At 37.9% G+C, this 21,947-nt stretch overlaps 2 protein-coding genes across 2 annotated transcripts; one reads left to right on the top strand and one right to left on the bottom strand.

Annotated features, from left to right (window-relative positions):
• Nucleotides 1-2,635: 2,635 nt before the first annotated feature.
• On the bottom strand, nt 2,636-13,285 carry LOC117294896 (putative cytochrome P450 120). The gene is made up of 10 exons (XM_033777445.1): nt 13,039-13,285; nt 12,137-12,408; nt 11,167-11,365; nt 10,029-10,165; nt 9,311-9,384; nt 8,136-8,333; nt 7,430-7,540; nt 6,699-6,826; nt 6,320-6,407; nt 2,636-5,606 (listed from the first exon to the last, which is right to left on the bottom strand). Exons 2-10 carry the CDS (start codon nt 12,324-12,326, stop codon nt 5,448-5,450), a joined length of 1,284 nt encoding a protein of 427 aa, XP_033633336.1. The 5' UTR covers nt 12,327-12,408; nt 13,039-13,285; the 3' UTR covers nt 2,636-5,447.
• A 373-nt stretch (nt 13,286-13,658) lies between these two features.
• On the top strand, nt 13,659-19,519 carry LOC117294845 (uracil-DNA glycosylase-like). The gene is made up of 8 exons (XM_033777381.1): nt 13,659-13,849; nt 14,970-15,224; nt 15,679-15,774; nt 16,358-16,412; nt 16,906-16,948; nt 17,268-17,356; nt 17,978-18,156; nt 18,780-19,519. The coding sequence occupies exons 1-8, from the start codon at nt 13,736-13,738 to the stop codon at nt 18,927-18,929; spliced, it is 981 nt and encodes a 326-aa protein (XP_033633272.1). The 5' UTR covers nt 13,659-13,735; the 3' UTR covers nt 18,930-19,519.
• Nucleotides 19,520-21,947: the final 2,428 nt, after the last annotated feature.

The following is a 21,947-nucleotide window of genomic DNA, read 5'->3' as shown; positions in this document are numbered from 1 at the left end:
CAAAATGTACCAATTATAAATTATTGATAATAATAAAAATAATAATTACTATTAAAACAAGAAAGGAAACATTTTAATTCATTTAGGCCTATCTTTTTTTTCTTTTTTAAATGTATCCATTATTACTATTATTTCATTTTGGTATATATTTTTTTAACATTTACGCTTTGTACCTTCATACATCTTCCCCCTGAAAAAAAAACCCAGCCTTTCATTTGTTGTTTTATAAATATCAGCCAATCAGCAGCAAGCTTTGCATTCGTCAAAACAACTGCGGGGCCATGCTAGTCTGAGCGCTACGCATCGCTACAGTATCTTTGGTTAGGCAGGCACCCGTCTAAAACAAGATGTCGCTTGATATGGTAGACGGAAAAGGAGACCCAGTAGAGGACCCAGTAGAGGACGTATGTCATGGACTTTGGTAGTGTGAATAAAACATTGTATGCATAATTCATGTTTGATGTCTGGGGTTAGGGTTAGGGTTAGGGTTAGGGTTAGGGTTGCCTCGATTTCGATTTGACATCTGACCCGACATCAAATATGAATTATGCATACAATGTTTTATTCAAACGACCAAATTCCATGACGTACGTCCTCTACTGGGTCTCCTTTTCCGTCTACCGCTCGCGGTGATGGGTGGTCCAGCGGAATGTCTAAAAAAACAACAATTTTTTTAAGCAGAAAAAATTACCTTGAAAGATTACTATAGTAATTATATTTATAAAATAGGTGGAGAGAGGGAAAAGTTTCCGTATGGCGCCACCAGTTTTTCATTTGATATGAAATAATATAGTATCTTATTTACCTCAATGAGATATCCCTTTTTGTAAAAATGAGTGAAAAAGTGGTGGCGCCATACGGAAAGTTATCCGGAGAGAGCGAGTAAAATGTAGTGCAGAACTATTCCTTTCAGAAAAAGGTATAGTTTGACCGGATTACTTTCCGTATGGCGCCACCACTTTTTCACTCATTTTTACAAAAAGGGATATCTCATTGAGGTTAATTAGATACTAATTATTTCATATCGAATGAAAAAGTGGTGGCGCCATACGGAAACTTTTCCGTTTGACCTACACATGTCAATTTTATGGGTTTTTTTTATCTGCTGAATTATTAAACTGCCTTCCGAACAAAATGTAAGGGCAATATAGTACAAATTTAGTCAATACACGTGTATTACTATTATTTTAAAATGGCCGCCAGCAACGAACTTCCACTGTGTTCCAGTAAACCCTGTGAGGGAAATGTTGTCGTTAATTTTGACTGTTTTAAATCATCAAATCTACTACAAAAGGTCTTCAGCAGACGGTATGTATACATTTCAACTCACCTTACTCCATTTGGGGAGATTTGGGCCGCTGAATTGCACATAAAAATGTGAACAAATTGCAGAGCTAACAAACGTGGTCACGTCTCGAAGTCAGCCATTTTGACAAGGAGGGCGCCCTTTGCCGCCGGTCCCCTGAATTAAATTCCACACAAGATATAAAAAAAACAAGGGTATAATTACGAAAATTATGGCTTACATTTCAAAGTGTTATGAACTTACAGTTTAAAAACAGAATAAAGGAAAGCACTGACTAAATTAATAGTTTTGGAACGATGAGGGAGGAAGTAAACTTCAAATTTCAACCCCTTTTAAAGGGACACCCCTATTCGAAAGTGGAACAGACACGCCTTTTCAAGAAGACAGGGTGTAGGGATCAGAATTTGGCATTTAAATACCATAACCATTATGCAACATTATTGGGCATTATATAACATGTGATAATGATTATTCAAATTTATATATTTTTCTGATATAAAATTTAACGAAATCAATGTCCAGAGAAGCATTTCGGGCAGGGCGGGGTGATGTGTTCCATCATTGCTAGAAATAATCTCACTTTGAGCGTTCGTGGCTGTGATTGGTCAATTAGAAATGGGGCGGGTCCCAAAACTTCAAAGAGGCCGGGAATTAGTGAGGGTCCATAAAGGGGAGGAAGGGGGCGGGGGCATTAAGGGGACAGCCTTTCTGCTCATTTCTGTGTTGTTTCATGCCACTTTAGCCAATATTACAAGGGGTAAGCCTTGCTGCTCATTCCTTTTGATGTTTCATGTTATTTTAGCCAAAATCACTGTAGCTTAATTTTACAAATTCATAATGATGGTAATTGTATACACCACTTTTTGTATTGTCCTTTTATTGCTCTGTTAAACTGCACTATAAAATAAAATCATCTGACTACAGATTATCATGAAACCAATTATTAAACCTGATTCTAATAGACCTTTATTGAATTTTGTTTCTTCAACTTGTTTGTTTCCAACAAATAAACAAATACAACCTAAAGCAGTAGATCATTTAGTATAAAAAGTATGTTAATTGGAATGTAGACATCAATCCCGATCCATAACTCTCTAAGACCAGGATTAGAAAGTTTTGACTTTAAGAAAGCCCTAGGTTTCTGGACTTTGACCCTTGGTTTCATTCATTGCAGCATAGAACACAGACATTCAGTCAATATTGCCAAAGCCAAGATAAGCCTAGATTTTACCTACAAATTGCACAGTCGATGTATCAAGAGGCACTTTTAATGTCTACAAGTTCACTCTGACTATTGGTTTTACACCTGTATTGTTGATTTTATTGTTTACAAGTTTTGCTTGATTTACAAAATAAATTTTTCAGTTTCTTAATGGCTCTGCTACATTACTTTCAGAGATAAAATTGATTAATCTTTACCAAAAAAAGTTGATGACAGACGAAGTCAATAACAGCAATAGTTCCATCGAATTGTGTAAACAAAATACCAACATTTATGGTGTACGGCTAAAAGTAATTAAATGGCCCCAATGTAAAACAAAATGTTGTGAATAAAAATAAGATTTGAAAAAACACCAGAACCTTTTAAAGGGGCATTCATAGTGAGGTATTTGGCATTCACAAAAAAAACACCTTAAACAAACGAGAGCTATTTACATATACTTGCAACAAAACTAGTCAATAACTTAAACATAAAAAAACATCCCAACATATAAAATGGCTACTTTCAAACAGCAGACGTACAGGGGAAAATTGGTGTTGCTTACTAGTCGAGTATCTAGGGAGGTTATCCAGTGTCCCCCTCCCCTGGAAACCAACTCTTTAGCTTCCTTTTATGCTCAAATAACACATCTTGTCATATTAATTTTGGTTGTACCCTTACACCAAAGTTTGTTAGCACTGTATACTCAAAATTTCCCGGGTTCTGTGAACACAATCACAGTCATTTTAAAAATTCAGGACACTCCGGCAATTTAATAATGGCATCCAATATGGACAAAAAAAAGAGGGGGGGGGGCATGGGTACCTTCTGTAGAAACTTGCCTATACACTTTGAGAGTGTGTAGGCCATACATATGCACATCCATAGACCTTTTTGCAGATACCCATTGTGCAGCGGCTAACTGTTCAATGAAGTGCATGCTGGATTGCTGGTCTAGCTAGTGACCCTAGTAGCGATCAAACTTAATCGCTAGCTAGACCAGCATGCTCCCCAATTCACCCCTAATACGCGCATACCAAATATTTGCGAAAAGGTCTATAGATGCATCTGTATACCTGGTAAGTCTGCTGTCATCTTAGGTCTACAAGAGACCCGAATTGAGATAAATATTTATAATATATAAAAACACACATCCACGATGTAACTGAGTTATTAATATTTAAACAATAAGTACATCTGTTCACTTCATATCAAAATAAATGGAGTATCTAGTTCTAAGTACTTCCTATAAAACCAGTAGCATTTATCACAATAAATAATAGTAATGATATGTAGCTTAAATAGAGACATAAATGTACATTTTGTTTTGTTCTTCCTGAGGTGAAAAGCCTGAAGAAAATACGGAATAGACTCTTGAACCAATATCATTTACCAAGTTCACCATTTTGGGAGTTAACCAGTAAAAAGCCTGGATTTTTGTCTTCGAGAGGGCAAGGCCATTTTCATTTTGCAAAGGGCACTACCATTGGAAAATCCTAAAGTCTATGGAAAACCTTTGAAGGGCACCAAGGACAAGACCGGGGCAACAGCGGCCATTGCCTCCCTACAATTCCAGAACTGAGATAAGCGTGTAAACGACGCATCGCTCTAATGTTCATTATTCTGTTAAACACGCAGAGACATCGACTCCCAAAATGGTGAAACCAAGAATTGCGATGATGACATCAGGTTCAATATAGTGTTTCTAAATTAACCTGAAAACTGATTCTGTATTACACACAAAGCAGCTCCTGTTACAGTACTCATAAAAAGTATAATTTTAAAGACCAATCAACATGAAATATTTATTCCATGAACATGAGGTATCCTTAAAATAGTATCCAAAATATATTCCCACAAATGAATCTTCTAAAGCAGTTCAAGTGTGTTCCCACTCTTACCATCCCCACCCTACCCTCATGGTTTAGAGCGAAGTAGCATGAGACAGTGAACACCCATTCACAATTCTGAATGAATGTATATGGCACTATGGTGACAGGTTTTACCCATCTGGCAGTTGCTATACAAAAGCTTTCCCTAACAAATATGACATAGTAACACTGTCTTTAGTCTGGGGAAACTAACCTTATTGTGCACATGAGCATGGCACCCTCGCTGTAGAACCATAGAACATTGCACATTAGCCCATTGCACATTAGTTTTTCCTATTAAGTGACAGTGTGATGACGTCAATGAAAAATTATCATTCCGACAGCCCACTTTATCTATATTCACTATACAAACAACTATGTATTGCAAGAGAGAACTTTAAGTGAAAGCACCCAAAACCTGGCCAAGGAAAATTATGCATCTGTAAAAAGTGAAAGAATACATACGTTGTGCCATTTCAAAACATTGGCCCATCTATGTTGCATGACCATTCTGAAAGCGCCATCTATCACAAAAGTAATGTCTTGCTAAGTAGAATTTAGTACTGATAACAATTCCGCCTACTCTGTTATGCTCTTTATCTACATCTGAAAGAACTTATCCTGCCGTTATCTGCGATGCTCTAATCTGTTTGGCCATGACATGACACCACAGACATATAATAGGTATTATATGTCTGTGGTGGACACCCTTTGAGAATGAAGGCTGCATAGATTTCTTAGACGAGGTCCAAGTATACGTACAATCCTTCATAAAAGGGAGTTTCTTATTGATGGTTTAACCATCACAACTTGAATTCAATGATCTGCGATGCTCTAATCTGTTTGGCCATGACATGACACCACAGACATATAATAGGTATTATATGTCTGTGGTGGGCCCCCTTTGAGAATGAAGGCTGCATAGATTTCTGAGACGAGAGTTCCAAGTATACGTACAGAGTTTTTGTGTTGATGTTTTAAACTTCAGAACTTGAATTCGATGCTCTTAACCACTTGGTTGTGACAACCAGGAATGAAGGCCACATAGATTTCTAAGACAAATCCTTCATTAAGTGGAGTTTGTTGTTGATGTTTCTTGGGGGAGTCTGGGGGTGAACGAGGCCACTGTGTTATCCTTGGGTCTAGAGACAGGAAGCCACTTGTAGGAGAGGTCCTGACCTGCTGGTATTCTCCAGTTATAATGCTCTACAAGGTATCTACAAACAGTCTGTGGAAGAAATCAAAATCATGGTCAATGTGGGACATGAAAGACAGAGGATGGAGTTGGGATGGTGGAATGGGAATAAAGGTAGGCCATAATTACCTAAAAATAGAGACCAAAATTACCTCTTTCTCAACTACATTAGGGAGCTGTTTCTCACAATGTTTTATAATAATAGTGGCTCGTCACCCAGTGACAGTCACGGCGCTTCAACATTATTACCCCTGGTCACTGGGCCTTAAAACCATTCCTTAAACCATCTCAGCTCCCTTGGGAGTATACAGCCTGTGCCGCCAAATATGTAGCGCAAACAAAGCTTATCAAACACAAGAATCATCTCTGCCCTCACAGGTACCCATTTTTCACCTGGGTGGAGAGATGCAATTATAGTGAAGTGTCTTGCTCAGGGACACAAGTGTCACGACTGGGATTCGAACCCACACTCCGCTGAACAGAATCACCAGAGCTTGAATTCGGTGCTCTTATCCGCTCGGCCACGACACCCCGTATACTATCTGTTGCTCGAAACCCCCAAATTTTGTATGCAATCAAATTATTTTAAGTAATGACCATTAAAGTCCAGTTCTTTATTATTTGTGCATTTGTACCATAGGTCCTGTTGATTGCATCAAGCAAAGAAACAAATTGTGAAAATTAATCTACTCTAAAGCGCCATGAACCTGAGCGACTCAAGCCCATTTTAGAGATTTTGAACTTACCTGTAAGCTAGTCTTCATTAGAGCTGTTCCAACACACGAACGCACTCCCCCACCAAATGTAAACAGTAAATTACTTGCTTCTGAAGTCCTGGAAATGAATTTTTAAAAACCAGATAACTGTTAAAACACAAAGTCTCTGTGGTGTATTTCGCATGGAATTGCAGACAATAAATACAAACACACTGTGCAAAGTGGGAACTGGGGAAGTGGGAAGGCCATAACATGACCTTTGACATTAGCTGTATGCTGGTGGCCTGTTTCTGCTAATTAACTTTTTGTGATTTAAGGGTTTGGGTACCTTTTTTTTACGACACAAAACACAACAGCCACAGATTTTAATTAAACTTAGACAGTTTAAAGATAATGATGGTATATTTACCTGTCTTTCCATCTTTCTGGCTTGAATGTTTCTGGTTGAGGGAAGATTGTTGGATCTCGATGGGCAGCATGGGTGATGTAAACTACAGCATAGCCCTTAGGAATCTTAAACCCATCGATCACACAATCCTGAAAAGAACACATACAAGATGAACACACTTCACTGACCCTTCAGTCTTCAAACTACCCTAAACCGCCCTTAATTGCCCGGCACTGATATTCCTCAAAATTCCCCATATCGCCCTAAACCCTCCCCCCTTATATTCCTAAAACTACCCAGAACCGTCCTTCATGTTACTCCTCAAACTGCCTTAAATTGCCCTACCTGTTTAAGCTCTTAATTGCCCTAAAACTGCCCCGCTTTTACTCTTCAAACTGCCCCAAATTGCCCTACAAGTTACTTCTCAACTGCCACAAAACGCCCTGCCTGTTACTTTTCAAACTCACCTAAATTGCCCTACCTATTTCTCCTAAAACTGCCTTAGAACTGCCCTGCCTGTTACCCCTCAAACTGCCCCAAACCGGACTGCCTGTTATACATCAAAATGACCCAAACCGATCTCTAAAAACCACACAGTGCTCAGCGGGTGTACTGGCATAGGGCTAGTCTTCAGTGCATTTCAGTTAATAAAACCATGTCTGTCATAAGAATACAGTCCAATGGAAATCCAACAATAAGTTTACATCTGAGATTCATTCTCTGACAACATGTTCAACATTAGAAAGCTTTACCTCGAGTGTGAGTCGTCGTCCCCCAAGGATTGGCGGCCATAACCTCTCAACCTCCAGCAGAATGTGATTCAGACAATCAGCATCTTCAGCTGCTTGTTGTCTCAAGATTTCCTGCAACCAAAGAAAGACATTTTCAGTCAAAACCACCAAAGCTTATTCAAACCTTGAGAAACCTAAATTATTTAAACACTTTCACAGCAACGGCATGTCTGGCCAGGTCTGAGGTCAGGCAGCTTGCTGTTCGTTCCCAGGACTTCCCTTGACACTTATGGTGATAGGGCCTTCTCTAACATTGCCTCTGGAAAACTCTCTGCCTAAATATATCTTGGAGATACACAAGACATTTCACACTTCCAAAAATCTCTTAAAACACACCTTTTGAAATTGGCCTATCAACACATCAGAGAATTCTTTGATTGACCTAGACCAGCACATTTGAATGTTTAACAAAGAAAGTGTGCCCTACAAATGCTGTATTTTAAGGTATTATTATTATCATTACTTCATCTTATCACAGCATGCAAAAGAAAGATCATATTTTCCTTTGTGCCGGTAACTCCTCGAGTTGGGCTATAACCCCCTTAGCCTTAGATCTCGCGTCTTTCTGTTATTATTATTATTATTGTTATTAATATTATTATTAATATTATTATTATTATTAATAGTATTATTATCATTAAAGAGGTCCAGAGGTACCCCCACTTACCTTTTCTGATCCCCCAGTGGCTATGAGGAATGACGTAAGCATTGAGGCAATAGCTTTGGGTACCAGAGCCGAAGTGAAGAGTAATGTGTGCTGCTCCAACTCCTCCGCTGTCTGGAACCCCGCCTCCGTTAGACTCTGTAGGGATGAACCATCCTTTGTGTGCGCCAGCTTGTCTCTGATGATACCCAACAATTTGTCCTGAGGGGGAAACACAGTTGTGCAGACTTGTATTAACATAATAAAAAATATTGCACAAAGTCAATATAAATGCTTTTTGTTAACGCATTAAACGCTTCATTGAGTAGAAAAATACTCTTTCTGAATACGAGCAGGCATTTTGTCTTAGATTTCAACTTTTGCCTGCAATTCAAAATCACTTTCATTCGAAAATATTAAATAAATGTAATACAGCCCAAAAAAAAGAGTATAATTGCAAACAAAAATAATTATATATTTTCTATGAAAAAAAAATTAATAAGCTAAAGATGAAAGAATTAAAATAATAACAGTGAATATCACACATCATCACTGGCAGCTGTGTTACCGGATGAGCATGACAGATGCGACTAAACAAACACAAAACACTTGTGGCCTTGAGCGCATAATTGATTGGAATACTTTGTCCCAGTATTTCTATTTCTCATGTGTGTAGTGAGCCAGGCCTATAATTATTAACACACAGACCATGGATGCTATGGCCTCTGTTGCCCATGCTCTTGGCCTTGGTGCCCATTCAAAGGCTTCCCAAAGAGTGCAAGATTGTTCAATGGACATGCCCTTCAGATATGAAAATTGCCATTCCTCTTGGGTCTAGGTACTTTTTGTAACACAAAACACAACCCCGCAGATTTACATTAAACTTAAACAGTTTGAAGATAATGATAGTGGAAACCTTCCCTTCAAATATTACTTGGTGAGGTGATGTAGTTTTTGAGAAATTAAATAGACAATGATGTCACAAAATTTATTATAGTTTCAGTTTGAGCATGTAAAAAGCGTATAAAACCAGTTATGGTGTTTTTTACCATATCTGCTAAAATAATTTTCGTCTCACTGAGACAAAATTTACTTTTTGAGACTTGTTTTATTAATTTCTCAAAAACTATTGCACCTCAGTAAGTAATTTTAGCAAGAAAACCATTGTGTAAATAAAATAAATGTGCCTGTTGACTCACCTTCGCTTCAAGAGCTCTGCTATATGAGGATGAAAACATTGACATCTTGACAGTTAGAGGAACAGAGATGATTCCTGAAAAACAAAACAGAAGACCTTAGATATTGTCAAAGTTTCCAACATTTTTAAAGATAACGTATTCCTTTGGTTTTTTTAACTTTTGTTTTAATCCTACACAAAATGGAATGCATTTATAGCTAGAAAGGAACCCTAGTTTGAGTGGATTGGGGAAAATGCATGAATTGGAATGTGTGTTAAATGAAATTGAATGCATTTTTGCTGAATTGGCGAGATAAGCATAAAATTCACAGCTTCCAAGGGGCTCCAAAAGCACTGGACACTTTCCTCAATATATACTTCAGCATAACAACTTTCTTAGTAATAAAACAAGCAAAGGTGATAGCTTATAATATTGTGAGAAACAACTCCCTCTGGAGTAATGTAGATTTTGAGAAAGAGGTAATTTCTCACTAAAATATTTGAATCTGAAAAAGATTTCAGGCCTTTTTCAGACATTTGAAGGCACACACAATTGTGCAACAAGGGTGTTTTTTTTTTTCATTATTCTCTTGCAACTCTGATGACCAATTGAGCCCAAACCTTTACATTATTTGTTACTTTATGCAGATGTTGAGTCAAATCAAGTGAGATTACTGGTCTTTGACAATTTACCAAACGTGTCCAGTGCCTTTAAAAGACTGAATGAATAAACTGCTCACCATGCCAGTGAGTTGTGGTGACGTCAATAATACTCTCAGTCAAGTCTGGATGTTTCTCAGCGTCTAATCCCAGGAACAGCTCCAAGGAAAACTCGGTAGCAAAACGCTTGAAGAGTGTGTACACACTCACACAATGACTGCGAAAGGACCCAATATTGAGTCATGAGTCACGAGTAACAACTTACGAGTATTGAGCATTGAGAAATAGGCATGATCAATGAATACTGAGTACAGAGTACAGAGTACAGAGTCCATAGTACTGAGCAATGAGCAATGACTAATGAGTTATGAGTAAAGAGTAACAAGTAATAAGTATCGAGTAATAATTTGGGAGTTATTGTTGATTTCATATGAATCAGCTTATTCAAAATATATGGGCCGATATAATCTTAAACAATATGAAGAGGAGGTTACACTAACTTACAGTAAACAAAGAATACACACAAAAAATGCAAATCAGTAAGTTAGAAGTGACAACTTATGGGAACACAGGGTGTTTTAAAAAAAGAAGAGAGGTGTAATGGGATAAATTTATCTTAATTTTCATGATTTCCATTAAAAGGAAATATAAATTGTTTCTTGTTGGTTTGGATTGCTGTTCAGCAGTCTTGAAGTGCTCTGTTCTGCAGCACACTATTTAATGAGTCATGAGTGATGGAATGAATCATGAATGCGGCATGATTAGCAAGTCAGGAACGATGAGTAGTGAGTCAAGAATAGTGAATCATGAGTAATTAGTTGTGAATAGTAAGTAAGTGATGAGTAATGAGCCATAATATGAATTATGAAAAGCTAGTCATGAGCAATGAGTCAATAGCTAGTCATGAGCAACGAGTTGTGGCAGGACGGCTTTGTAGAGGTGCTGGTCACCTGTTCCTCCTTGCCACTCACTGGCTTGGTATTTTTTATAGCTAATTTGATTCTTTATTTCTTTATGTATCGATTTGTATATTTATATTTTTATGCCAGTGTCAAGTCTAATAAAACTAAAACTAAAACTTAGATTAAAGAGTCGCAAGAGATGAGTAATGAGCATTGATTGATGAGTGATGAGTCATGAATAGTGAGTTATAAGTTATTGGTAATGAATAGTGAGTCACGAGTAATGAGTCACGAATAGTGAGTAACGAGCATATACCTTTTATCAAGATTGCTGAAGTGTTTTTCTGTGAGTCTCTGAATAAGGTTCTTTACACTGGGTACTGTCTGAGCCCCGTACAATCGATGGATGACTTGGTGAAGTCTAGCTGCCTCAGCTGGTGTCTCAAACATGATGTTATTGCCGAATACCGGCTGAAGAAATGCCCGGTACCCCATGTCAAAATGGCAGTTCTTAGCTTTAAAAGAAAGGAAAGAAGTCATGCCGTGAAATAAGAGTTGTGTTTGGACATTTTAAGTTAATTTTAACCATTTAATTGTAAACAAACGTTAAAATCCATTTCCAAAACTGTCATATATAAACAAAGACAATGGTATTTAAAAAGCAAAAAAAACAAAATGAAAGGTGACATAAAAAACCTGAAAAAAATTGGGACCTTCCACTTGTTTTTCCCAAACAAATATCAGCCCTGCTGATTAACATTTAACAACAGGGCCCGAAATTAACCCTCGACAACAGGCCTTAATAGTGCTGGACCAGTTAAACTTAAAACGGAACAAGCCTTGGGGTCTTGTGTTTTTCATTTGAATAAAAAACCTTATTTTGTAGTATCTTTGTAAGAAAATGTTGACTGTGAATGTGATATTTATTTTTCAGTTCTCTTTCAAGTGTGCCAGATAACATGTACACATAAACACAAATAGATAAGATTTTCTCTGAGTGCTTGTTCCACACAATTTGAATCTGGTTGTGTAAAATAAATCTTTGTCGAGTAAAAATTGTGAGCTGTACAAGTCTGGTAGGTTTTCCCCCAGTTAAAGCCCTGTACTTGGGTTGACATCCAGAGACGGTAGACAGAAATGGAAGGTGGGAGTTACAAACGTACGCACTTTCTGCCCTTCTTTCTGCAGAATACCCTGCACACTGCAGTAAGTGTCAAGAACAAACAGGTCATACAGGGTCAACTACATGTATTTCATCTCCAGAATCCATCACTTTCTTCACCTACCTCCAGTCAACTCCTTCACTCCGTTGATAGTGCCGACAAATACAGTCGGTTTGTTGAGAAGCCGAGACAGAAACACCCTTGAATTATACTCTTTGATACGCCAGTTGACAAACGCGATGGGGTCTTTGTAGAACTCTGCTGACTTATCCCCGATGACACTGTAACCTGCTCGGCCCTTCAGGGCAGCCATCAGGATACAAAGGAGGGGTAGCTTTCTTCCTCTAAGTTAGAGGTTTGGTTTGACTGTGGCTTGGATGGTTTCATAAACGTAGCTGTAAACAAGAAAATTTGCATAAATTAGGCCTTTAGATATTAATTTAAACACAGCTGAAATCACGTTGTAGCTAATAATTAATTCTTCATGATTTATTAAAACATTCAATTTGGTTACCACAGGCAAAATTACATGAAAATTACATGAAAAGTACATGAAAGTACATTAAAACACGAAAATTACAGACAGTGTAATCTAAAAAATAATCCCTGCGGAACCTGATGCTAAAGATTCAATGACAAACTGAAACTGTGGTATAATATAAAGACATCATCTGCTCTTATTTAGTCTTACAATGCTAAGGCTGTGGGCCTGTGGGTTCAAATCCCACTCAAGTGAATTGCCTGTGGATTTGCAAAGTATTTTTTCCAGAATTTAACCATTAAAAAAGCACAAAAGGCAACCACAAAGAAAATACCCCCAGCCCCCCCCCCCCCCCTTTCAGTCACTCACTCCGGCCCTGTCCAATAAAATAAATAGAAAAAGTAATTAGTAGTAATAATATTAATATAATACTAGTCAGTAAAATTTTAAAATAGAAATAGGCTACTCCTTGTTTCATTTGAAATTAATTACATGACAGACTCTGACCATGGAGATGCCACCTCCATGCTCTGACCAAACTTACGTTATTTCCTATTTCCTATTACTGTTAGTTGTAAATTGACTTCCGAAAATGCTGTCCATGCAACAAACGCCAACGTCAAGCAAAATAAATGAACACCGCCGGTGTCAGTCGTCACTAAGAAAAAAGACATTCCTTTAACGTCGTAAGTATTTTGTCCTCATTCGTTAACATCACAACAGACTCACTTTGCATGGCTATTTAATGACGATTTTGAGGGCCATTTCTAACCGGCTAAATCTTCCAATCAATCGCCCATCTCTACTCTCATCGTAAAATAAAAAATAAAGTGACTGTTAATATACCGCCCTCAAGGGTTCATGTTTGGAAAGCAAGCCAATCTATTTTATGCAAATCATCCTAAACCAAAATTTGTTGACATTTCCTAGGGCAGAACTTTGGTATGGATTCAATAACGAAAATTATATTTAGCCTAACTGATATTTTGCATTGATATTTCCTCTTTAAATAAAACATTTGATGTACAATTTCTGAAAGAAGTGAGCAATAACTTGTGAGTAAAGTTAAAAGGATGTTATTTTTTGGAGTATTCCATTGTGTTAGAGGGGTTGCGTGTCATATTGGCCACGCCCACTTGTTGTTATTCGACGATTTGGCGCGAAATACGCACATGTCATTGGAGAGCTCGAAGTCAATCGCTCGATCACATCGGATATTTCTTTAAAAACAAACTTGAAACATGATTGGGCAGAGAAAGATATCCTCTTTTTTCAAAGTGGCTTCGATTAAAAGTGTTCCAAAGAGACAGCTGAGTGGAGATAAATCAATCGAAGGCCACGAACTTGACGATCAGGTAAGCAAAGCGTAGTTTTTAGTGTGTGCCCTCTCTGCTGGCTGGTTCGTCGACCATCCATGATGATCATGATGGACCATGGACACGGAGGAGGAATGACAATAAATGATTGATTGTTATCTGATGTGATGTCTGTGTATCTGTCGAATACTGCAACAAACTCCTCACAGGATATATAAGTTGCAGGTACGGTGTGGCAAGGGGACAAAACTTAGTGGTGAGCTCCCCGAAAGTGGTTATCTGGCTGGTCATTGTTAATCATGTTAATCATTTAATCATAATGGAGTTGATATAACACTAAACACTCTCTTTAATTATTATTATAGGGGCATTTAATATTAACTAGTATTACTAATTAGTAATGGCTAAGAAAATGGACTGACGGACAGGTCAAGACGGAAATTCATAATCATGACTGTATTTATGTTCACCTTTTTTTTATTTTGTCTGATGTATTATTTCAAAATTCAATGTCCACTACCTGACTACGCCATACTACTCCTACCTAGAAGTAGAACTACGAAGAGGTTCGTTCGGCTATCGTCTCCCGGATGGGAAACGATAGCCGTAATCAATTATGAATGAAAAATGGTAATTTGTAGAATCTAACAAATTATGAATATTATCGCAGGTGTTTACAAAGTAGAGTTTATATTTTTAATTTGTTAACATTCACTCTCCGCGGTTGAAGATTGCTCTTCTAGCGAGATCAATGCTCTCGCGCGAAGCCGCTGACTCCTCTTGACTGCTTTCCATTAAATGAATCCATAGTCGTGAGAGCAGTAGTTTCACGGGGTGGTCCAGCAGTCTCGGGAGAACATCACAATAGACTATAGAGACCTGTCCATTAGGCTACGCCCACAGCGCATGTGTGAGTAAGAATATGTGAGCCTCTCCAATGCCATTTGGCACAACTCTGCCGCGCACGCATGTCGAACTCAATTTGTCAGACTTTTGGTTGCGCAATGGGTTGTAATTGGTCAATACGCAATGGGGCAGAGCTTAAAAAGGATCGGTCCATTGTCAGAGCGCTATCATCATGAAAACAGTTGAGTCTAAAGCACTACTGTACTGAGTCCACACTCAAAATTTAACTTAAACACTTCAACTTCTCTTCTAGAGATGCACCCCACCCAAGAGGCAGAAATCCAACAGCGCGAAGGAAAATGGATCAAACAGAGAAGAAAGAGGAAGCAGTCTGAGCCCGGAGCAAAAACAACGCATGGAACTACAAAGATTGAAAGCTCTAAAGAGATTAGAAAGCAATGGGCTGACCAAACCGATTGGTAACGGCGTTGAAGGTGCACCACCCAGCATGGGGCCATCCTGGGCTTCAGCACTGTCTGCAGAATTCACCAAACCATACTTCTTAAAGGTAATAATAATAATTCAGGCATAAAATTCTACCTACACTAATCTGATTTTCAGATTTGATTTCCCTTGGATTAAATAGCCCAAAAAGTCTTCTATAAATTATTCCAACTTTTTTACAAGAAGCAAATTATATCATGCCCAAAATTGGTCCTTACTTAGCGCAAACATCCTAGTAGTTAGGTAGTTCCTTACTTAGCGCAAACATCCTAGTAGTTAGGTAGTTCAAAGGGCTTAACAACATTATTATTCTTGGGCATACTTGGACCATCCTTTAAACTTTCCAATTCCCTGGGAGCATACAATCCCAAGCTGTTTAAATTAAAGCTAAGGGGTAAAAAATCAAACACAATAAAATACTGAGTCAGTCAGCCCTCTCTGACTAGAATGCATAAAAACCCAAGAAAATCTGTAGAAACAACAGTCAAAATAAATAGCTTGTGAACGTTTTCTTGCAGCTTCATAACTTTGTTAAACAAGAGCGGCAGAGAAAGACTATCTACCCTCCTGCTAACCAGGTGTATACATGGACCAACATGTGTCCCGTCCGTGACGTAAGTCTGTCCTCTCAGGTTTATTAGATCAATCTAACTATTTTTCATAATATTTGTCTGTGATTTCTTGTTTGTTTTTTTTGCTGTTGAGAGGGTTTTCTCAATATTTCTCTGAGCCTTAAAATTTCCTTGAAAGAAGTAAAGCAGTCACCATGCTACATTGATTACCAGAATCAGAATTCAGAGCTGGGTACACATTCTAAGATCCATCACACAGACCTTGAAATAACTCCCATGGCACCCACAACAGTTGCCGTGGTTCCCTGTGCTTTTCCTGTGGTGCCCTCTGCAAAGTTCCTATAGAAATTTAGTAAGTGCCCCTTACAAGAAGTAAATTGCTCTGCCCCTTAAAAAGCATCGAGTTCAAGGCCTGGCCGTTATAAGCTTTTTGTAAAATCGAGCCCTTGTTTGCTTAAACGGTTTGTTTAAATTCACAAATTTTTGTAAAATCGAGCCCTTGTTTGCTTAAACGGTTTGTTTAAATTCACAAATTTTGGTTTCCACAGGCAATTATTTCCAAATTGTTTTTACCTTCCATTATGTCAGACCGATCACAACTGGTCTTTTTTGTTTGTTTATGCAGGTAAAGGTGGTCATTCTGGGTCAAGACCCGTACCATGGACCAGGACAAGCACATGGTATGGACACTTCAAATCAAATTACATTTCATTATAAAAAACCTGTACCGAATTATCCTGAAGGAACACAGACACCTTTATTGAATATTAGTTTTAAGGTTTTAATACTTCTTATGCTTAGTCAAATCTTCTTTGTTCAACCCTAAACAAAAACAACAAAAATTACCCCGTCAGTTTTCCTTGTTTGTTATTATGATATCTGAAATAAAAATTTGAGTCCCCTTTCAGGATGATCCCCTGGTAGCTGCTTCCCAAGTTGAAATGTAACCGTGGGTCAATTGATCTCTGGCTAATGGGCAGTAACAGGTTGAATGCTTTCTGGCGGGCACCCTGGGCAATGATACCGATAGGGCATCAGGGCTAGAATAGCTCAGTTAGTAGAGTGTCACCATGTTAATCTGAAAGTCGCAAGTTCAAGTCTCGCTCTGGTCCACTTTCCTTTGCTCAACCCTAAAGTCATATGTATTTATGAGGTCTGTATGTTATTTTACAGGTTTGTGTTTCAGTGTCCAGAAAGGTGTGCCCAACCCACCTAGGTAAGTTTTTATCAATTTTGTACAAACTACATGAAAGCATTCAGCTTAATGTTTTCTGTGTTTGTTACAATGAAGTCAACCTGGTGAACCATTATATGATTAGGTCTCATAATTCAAACAGAGTCCCACATCTTGCAGTTTGTTACAGCGCCAGGAGCGTCACTGAGTGACGGATATTTGTGCTATATAAGAAGCCACAATTATTATTATTATAATATAGACAGACCCAAGTGTGACTGACAAATCAAATTTGTCGGTTGTGCAATGACGGGTGTGTGCCTCTAATGTAATTTGCTTTACTCTCTTTCTCTGTTTGTAGCTTGGCGAACATGTTTAAAGAGTTATCCAATGATATTGAGGGATTTCAGAAGCCATCCCATGGGGATCTCACAGGATGGGCCAGACAAGGTAACAACTCAAGAAACCCCATTTAGGGATGAGATTTTGTCAGACTTTGATCTGAAATCAGACTTTTTAAGTCAGCCTGGTGAAGAAAATCAGCAGTTACTTTTTCAATAATAATTATCCTGCTCTTTGATCTACTTCTCTAGTGCTGAGAACACTGTTCCTAAAAGCTCAGTGGAATCTATAAATCCAGGGGTTACCATACAGGTGGAAAAGCCATAATTTCAACAATACATCAGCAGAATATGTATTATAGTCGGCCTAGTTTCAGACCTTTTTGTGAGCAATGACTCTCATCCCTGCACATTACATGAAGCACCCTAAGTATTAATACAACACCTTAATGAGCTGTTACAGATCTGAATCAAATAAAATGGGTTAAAGCGTGGGTTATTCCAAGGCCTAAACTAGTGTTTTACCATTTCTCCAGAAGACAATCAGAGCATACTGATCGAAACGTCGAGTGAATCCAACGGTTCCTTTCAGAACCACCCCAACTCATTTAGAGATTGTTATTACATGGTGTTACCGCAAACTCTTCTATATCTTATTTCCACCATGCAAAGTTTCAAATCCTACTTAGTGTTTTACCATCCAATTGAACGCCTTACTTTGTCTTTGAAGGTGTTCTGTTGTTGAACGCCGTGCTCACGGTGGAAGCTCATCGTGCTAACTCTCATAAGGATAAAGGCTGGGAAACGTTCACCAATGCTGTGATCGCATGGCTCAACAAGCACTGTGATGACATTGTGTTCCTGCTATGGGGATCGTACGCACACAAAAAAGGTAGCATCATCAATACGGTAAGTGTTTAACTGTAATTTATACATATTCATGAGTTAAGACCATTCTGTAATTGGTCTATCTAATCTGATGTTTGGCTGTTCTTCATGCATATTCATAAGTTAACACAGGAGTTGTGTTTTAGCTTTGTTATATATAGCTTGGCAGCTGTACATTACAGAAATTTGGGTGCCCATTTTGTGAATGGTCAAGAGGTTTGTGTTTCTGGCCGAGGCAAATTCACCTAGGGTTTTCTTCACTGCAATAGTGTTGTGTTGTGGTCAAGCACACCAGACTCAAGCTCTGGTGTTCTGAACAGTAGAGTGTGGGTTCCAATCCCAGTGTTGGCACTTAAGTCCTTCAGCAAGACAAGTAACCATTCTTGCCTCATCTTTCGGATGGGACGTAAAGACGTAGGTATTTTGTGTTGTGAAATGCATGCAAAAGAACCCAGTACACTTATCGTTGAGAGGAGGATCACCCCAGTGTTTTAAACAGGGTTAGCAACTCCATGGGCACAACCGACCCTGCCCGTGTGACCCATGAGAAGCGTTTTGGTGCAGTATCCTTCAAGACAAGAAAAGACAATTGCTTAGTTTTGTGGTACATTAATATGTATTCCTTTTTCCCTGTTCTGCTTTAGAAACGCCATCATGTCTTGAAAGGTGTACATCCATCGCCCTTGTCAGCCTACAGGGGTTTCTTCGGTTGCAAGCATTTCTCCAAGACAAATGACATCTTGAAGAAACTTGGCAAGGAACCTATAGACTGGGGACAACTGAATGCAGAATAGTCACATGTTTACAAGATCCGATGGGCCCCTTGCGTGTGACCTCGCAAGCCAAAACAGCCCTCATTGAGGTCAATTGGAGACCTATCATTGGTTGAGAGTTCTGTTTTGCTCATACACACGTGCATTGCCATTGTTTGAGCTCAGCAATGGGTTCTATTTTTCACTTTCCTTGAACCATCCTCATCCTATCAAAATCCCACTGCATGTTTTTGTTTGATTCTGTTCGCCTGAGGAATTCAAGAGAGTTAGAGTTAACAAGATGAGTATTATTGATATATGCAATGTACATAAGCCAAGATGTTAAACACTGCCAAAAACAGGACATCTTAAGATCATTTTAATATTTGTTTACTAGAAGGAGAATTTGATTCTATACAGTCTGATCACAAGTTTTAAATTACGTTATTTAAATATGACAGGAAAATAAATTTGCGAATGAAACTTTGCTTTGATCTTTAGGAAAAAAGAAACGGTAGTCGTCTAACTATTTTGGAATATTCAATCTTCAAAATAGGTTCAATTAAAGGCAGTGGATTCATTGGTAATTACTCAAAATAATTATTAGCATAATACCTCGCTTGGTAACGAGTAAATGGAAAGAGATTGATGGTATAAAACATTGTGAAAAATGGCTCCCTCTGAAGTGACGTAGTTTTCGAGAAAGAAGTAATTTGCCGCAAATTTGATTTCGAGACCTCAGATTTAGAATTTGAGGTCTCCAAATCAAGCATCTAAAAGGACACAACTTCGTGTGACAGGTGTTTTTTTCTTTCAATATTATCTTGCAACTTCGACGACCAATTGAGCTCAAATTTGTTATTTTATGCATATGTTGAGATACACCAAGTGAGAAGACTGGTCTTTTACAATTACCAATAGACGAGTGTCCAGTGTTTTTAAGCCATTTCAAATAATGGCAAAGCACAGCACCCTGGATTCATTACAAAGCTCCTCAATCACGTGTTCTAAGTTCCATTACTTTGATTAATGTTTGACACACAAACAAGTGTTTACTTTAGCAGCGTTAAAAAACAACTTCTTTTAATTGTGCTACATTTTTCTCACAAATGTTGAACATGCCAACATAAGGCTAGATAGCTCAGTTAGAGCACCGGCACGTTAATCCAGACATGTCAGAGGTTAAAGATTCACATCCACATCTAATCAATATTTCTTCGTTCAACCCAAACTTAATTATATTTTTCTGTACATCATGTTGTTTTTGGTGCTTTGTTATGTAGTTGTAGATTAACATTGGCTTTTAGATAATTCTGTTACCCAGAATCTTTGTGCACACATTTTGTTTTATTGAACTATTGTGATTTAATCAAACAGAAAAAAAAGTATTGTCTATGAGAACAATTCAAAATTCAGTACTTCCAAGGTCAAAGCTGCATCTTCACAAAAACATATTTTTTACAAATTTATCGTAGTTTTATTTTAGTTTACTTCAACTCAGTCAACTTGTTAATAATTTTGAAAGCAAAAATTAAAGTATGTTTATATCATTTGTATGCGTAAAAAGGAGTTTTACTAAACCAATGAAACTTTTTGTCACAAAAAAAACAAACAGTGGTTGCAGTTTGAGCCACCTGTGTATATATTTTATAAAATATTAAAAAGTTTTCATCTATTTAAATAAATGTTGTCTGTTTTTGTATGTGCAAGTCTGGCAGTTTCACTAAGGGAAAACTTCTTGGGCATATAACCAACACAATTTAAAGAACACACTGATTGAAGCGCAACATGCTCTAGAGCGACCTATATTCAAAAAGACTTCTCATTATGACCTGTGTACTATCTTGCCTGCCGGGAAATGCCCTGCAATGTACAAGGTCACTCTATTTATAAACAAGATCAATGATGTTCTTGACTCATTACAGGATTAGAAAACTGCTAGAAGTCAAAACCACACAGACGTTTCTCCTCATCAGGAACTTAAGACTATTCCCCTCCCAAAGTTGGGGCCAGATACTGGTTAATGTATACACATACATGTGTACATTGAATTTAACTGTGAATCTCCAGAACCATGCTGAAAGCCATGTGAAATGATGCGAGGTCAAAGGTGATTATGTACTTGGTCTTAACAGCAGATCTCTGGCGTAATTCATGTGCCTCGAATGTGACCTCGGATGTTCAGGCTACAAGAAACTACAAGATGCAAAACACTAACCACAAAAAGCGCAACTTTCATTTTGTCCATGTAGCCAAAATTTATTCAATTCCTCATTCTGCCTTGAAACAAATTGATACAGTGCTAATATTAACATGATCACCCGGGGACAACTTCATAAATCCTGTAAGCAGAAATTTTGCCTCAGAGCTGTCCTATAAGCAGAATACCTTGACCACTCTTTACAATAATAAAACAAGAGGCATACTGCATGCTAGCAAGTCATGTAAGCAGGGCCCAATTTCATAGAGCTGCTTATGCACAAAGGTAGCTAAGCACAATAACATTTTATTTACAAGAATAAGATTATCAGCCAAACTTCCATGTCACATGTACAGTTTGTGACTGGTATCCTGCTCTTTTCTGCTTAGCAGAAAATTGTTGGGCAACATTTTCTGCTTAAGCAATTCTATGAAATTGGGCAAAGACGAGTGATGTAAAAATGCAAACCTTTAATAATGCATGGTTTAAGAAATACAAAATGTTGGTTTGTACATACATTTTCCTGCTTCAGTAAACACAAAAATTCACTTACCGGTAAAGAACTTTATGAAATTGGACCCAGTATTTGTCCCCTCCGATCGCGCTCTGTCTTTAATGAATCTCAAGTGAAACTTCAAGCGCTCTTATTGTTCCCATGGCAACATGATCTGATTCATCTTATAAAGTAAACAAACTTTAAAATAAGTTATGCATCACTTTGTTAGCCATTATTTTCAATCACTATCAATTTAAGGACAATCTTTGCACTGCTTTTGAAATTGCAAACACGTAATACAAATCATGACTGTTTATACTTTCTGTTGTTTGTCCGTTTGTTTGTTTGTATGTTTGTTTAAATG

Source organism: Asterias rubens, chromosome 9 (assembly GCF_902459465.1).
Source record: "Asterias rubens chromosome 9, eAstRub1.3, whole genome shotgun sequence".
NCBI classification, from domain to species: Eukaryota; Metazoa; Echinodermata; class Asteroidea; order Forcipulatida; family Asteriidae; genus Asterias; species Asterias rubens.
Note: the sequence above shows the minus strand (reverse complement) of the source record. Positions and strands in the feature narration are given on the sequence as shown.

Coding starts and splice junctions, on each gene's coding strand:
- LOC117294845 (XM_033777381.1), top strand. CDS start 13,736: ATGATTGGGCAGAGAAAGATATCCTCTTTTTTCAAAGTGGCTTCGATT. Junction 16,413..16,905: donor TGGACCAGGACAAGCACATG/GTATGGACACTT, acceptor GTTATTTTACAG/GTTTGTGTTTCAGTGTCCAG. Junction 18,157..18,779: donor AAGGTAGCATCATCAATACG/GTAAGTGTTTAA, acceptor GTTCTGCTTTAG/AAACGCCATCATGTCTTGAA.
- LOC117294896 (XM_033777445.1), bottom strand. CDS start 12,326: ATGGCTGCCCTGAAGGGCCGAGCAGGTTACAGTGTCATCGGGGATAAG. Junction 6,827..7,429: donor GACGACGACTCACACTCGAG/GTAAAGCTTTCT, acceptor TGTTCTTTTCAG/GATTGTGTGATCGATGGGTT. Junction 6,408..6,698: donor CCAGAAAGATGGAAAGACAG/GTAAATATACCA, acceptor ATTCATTTCCAG/GACTTCAGAAGCAAGTAATT.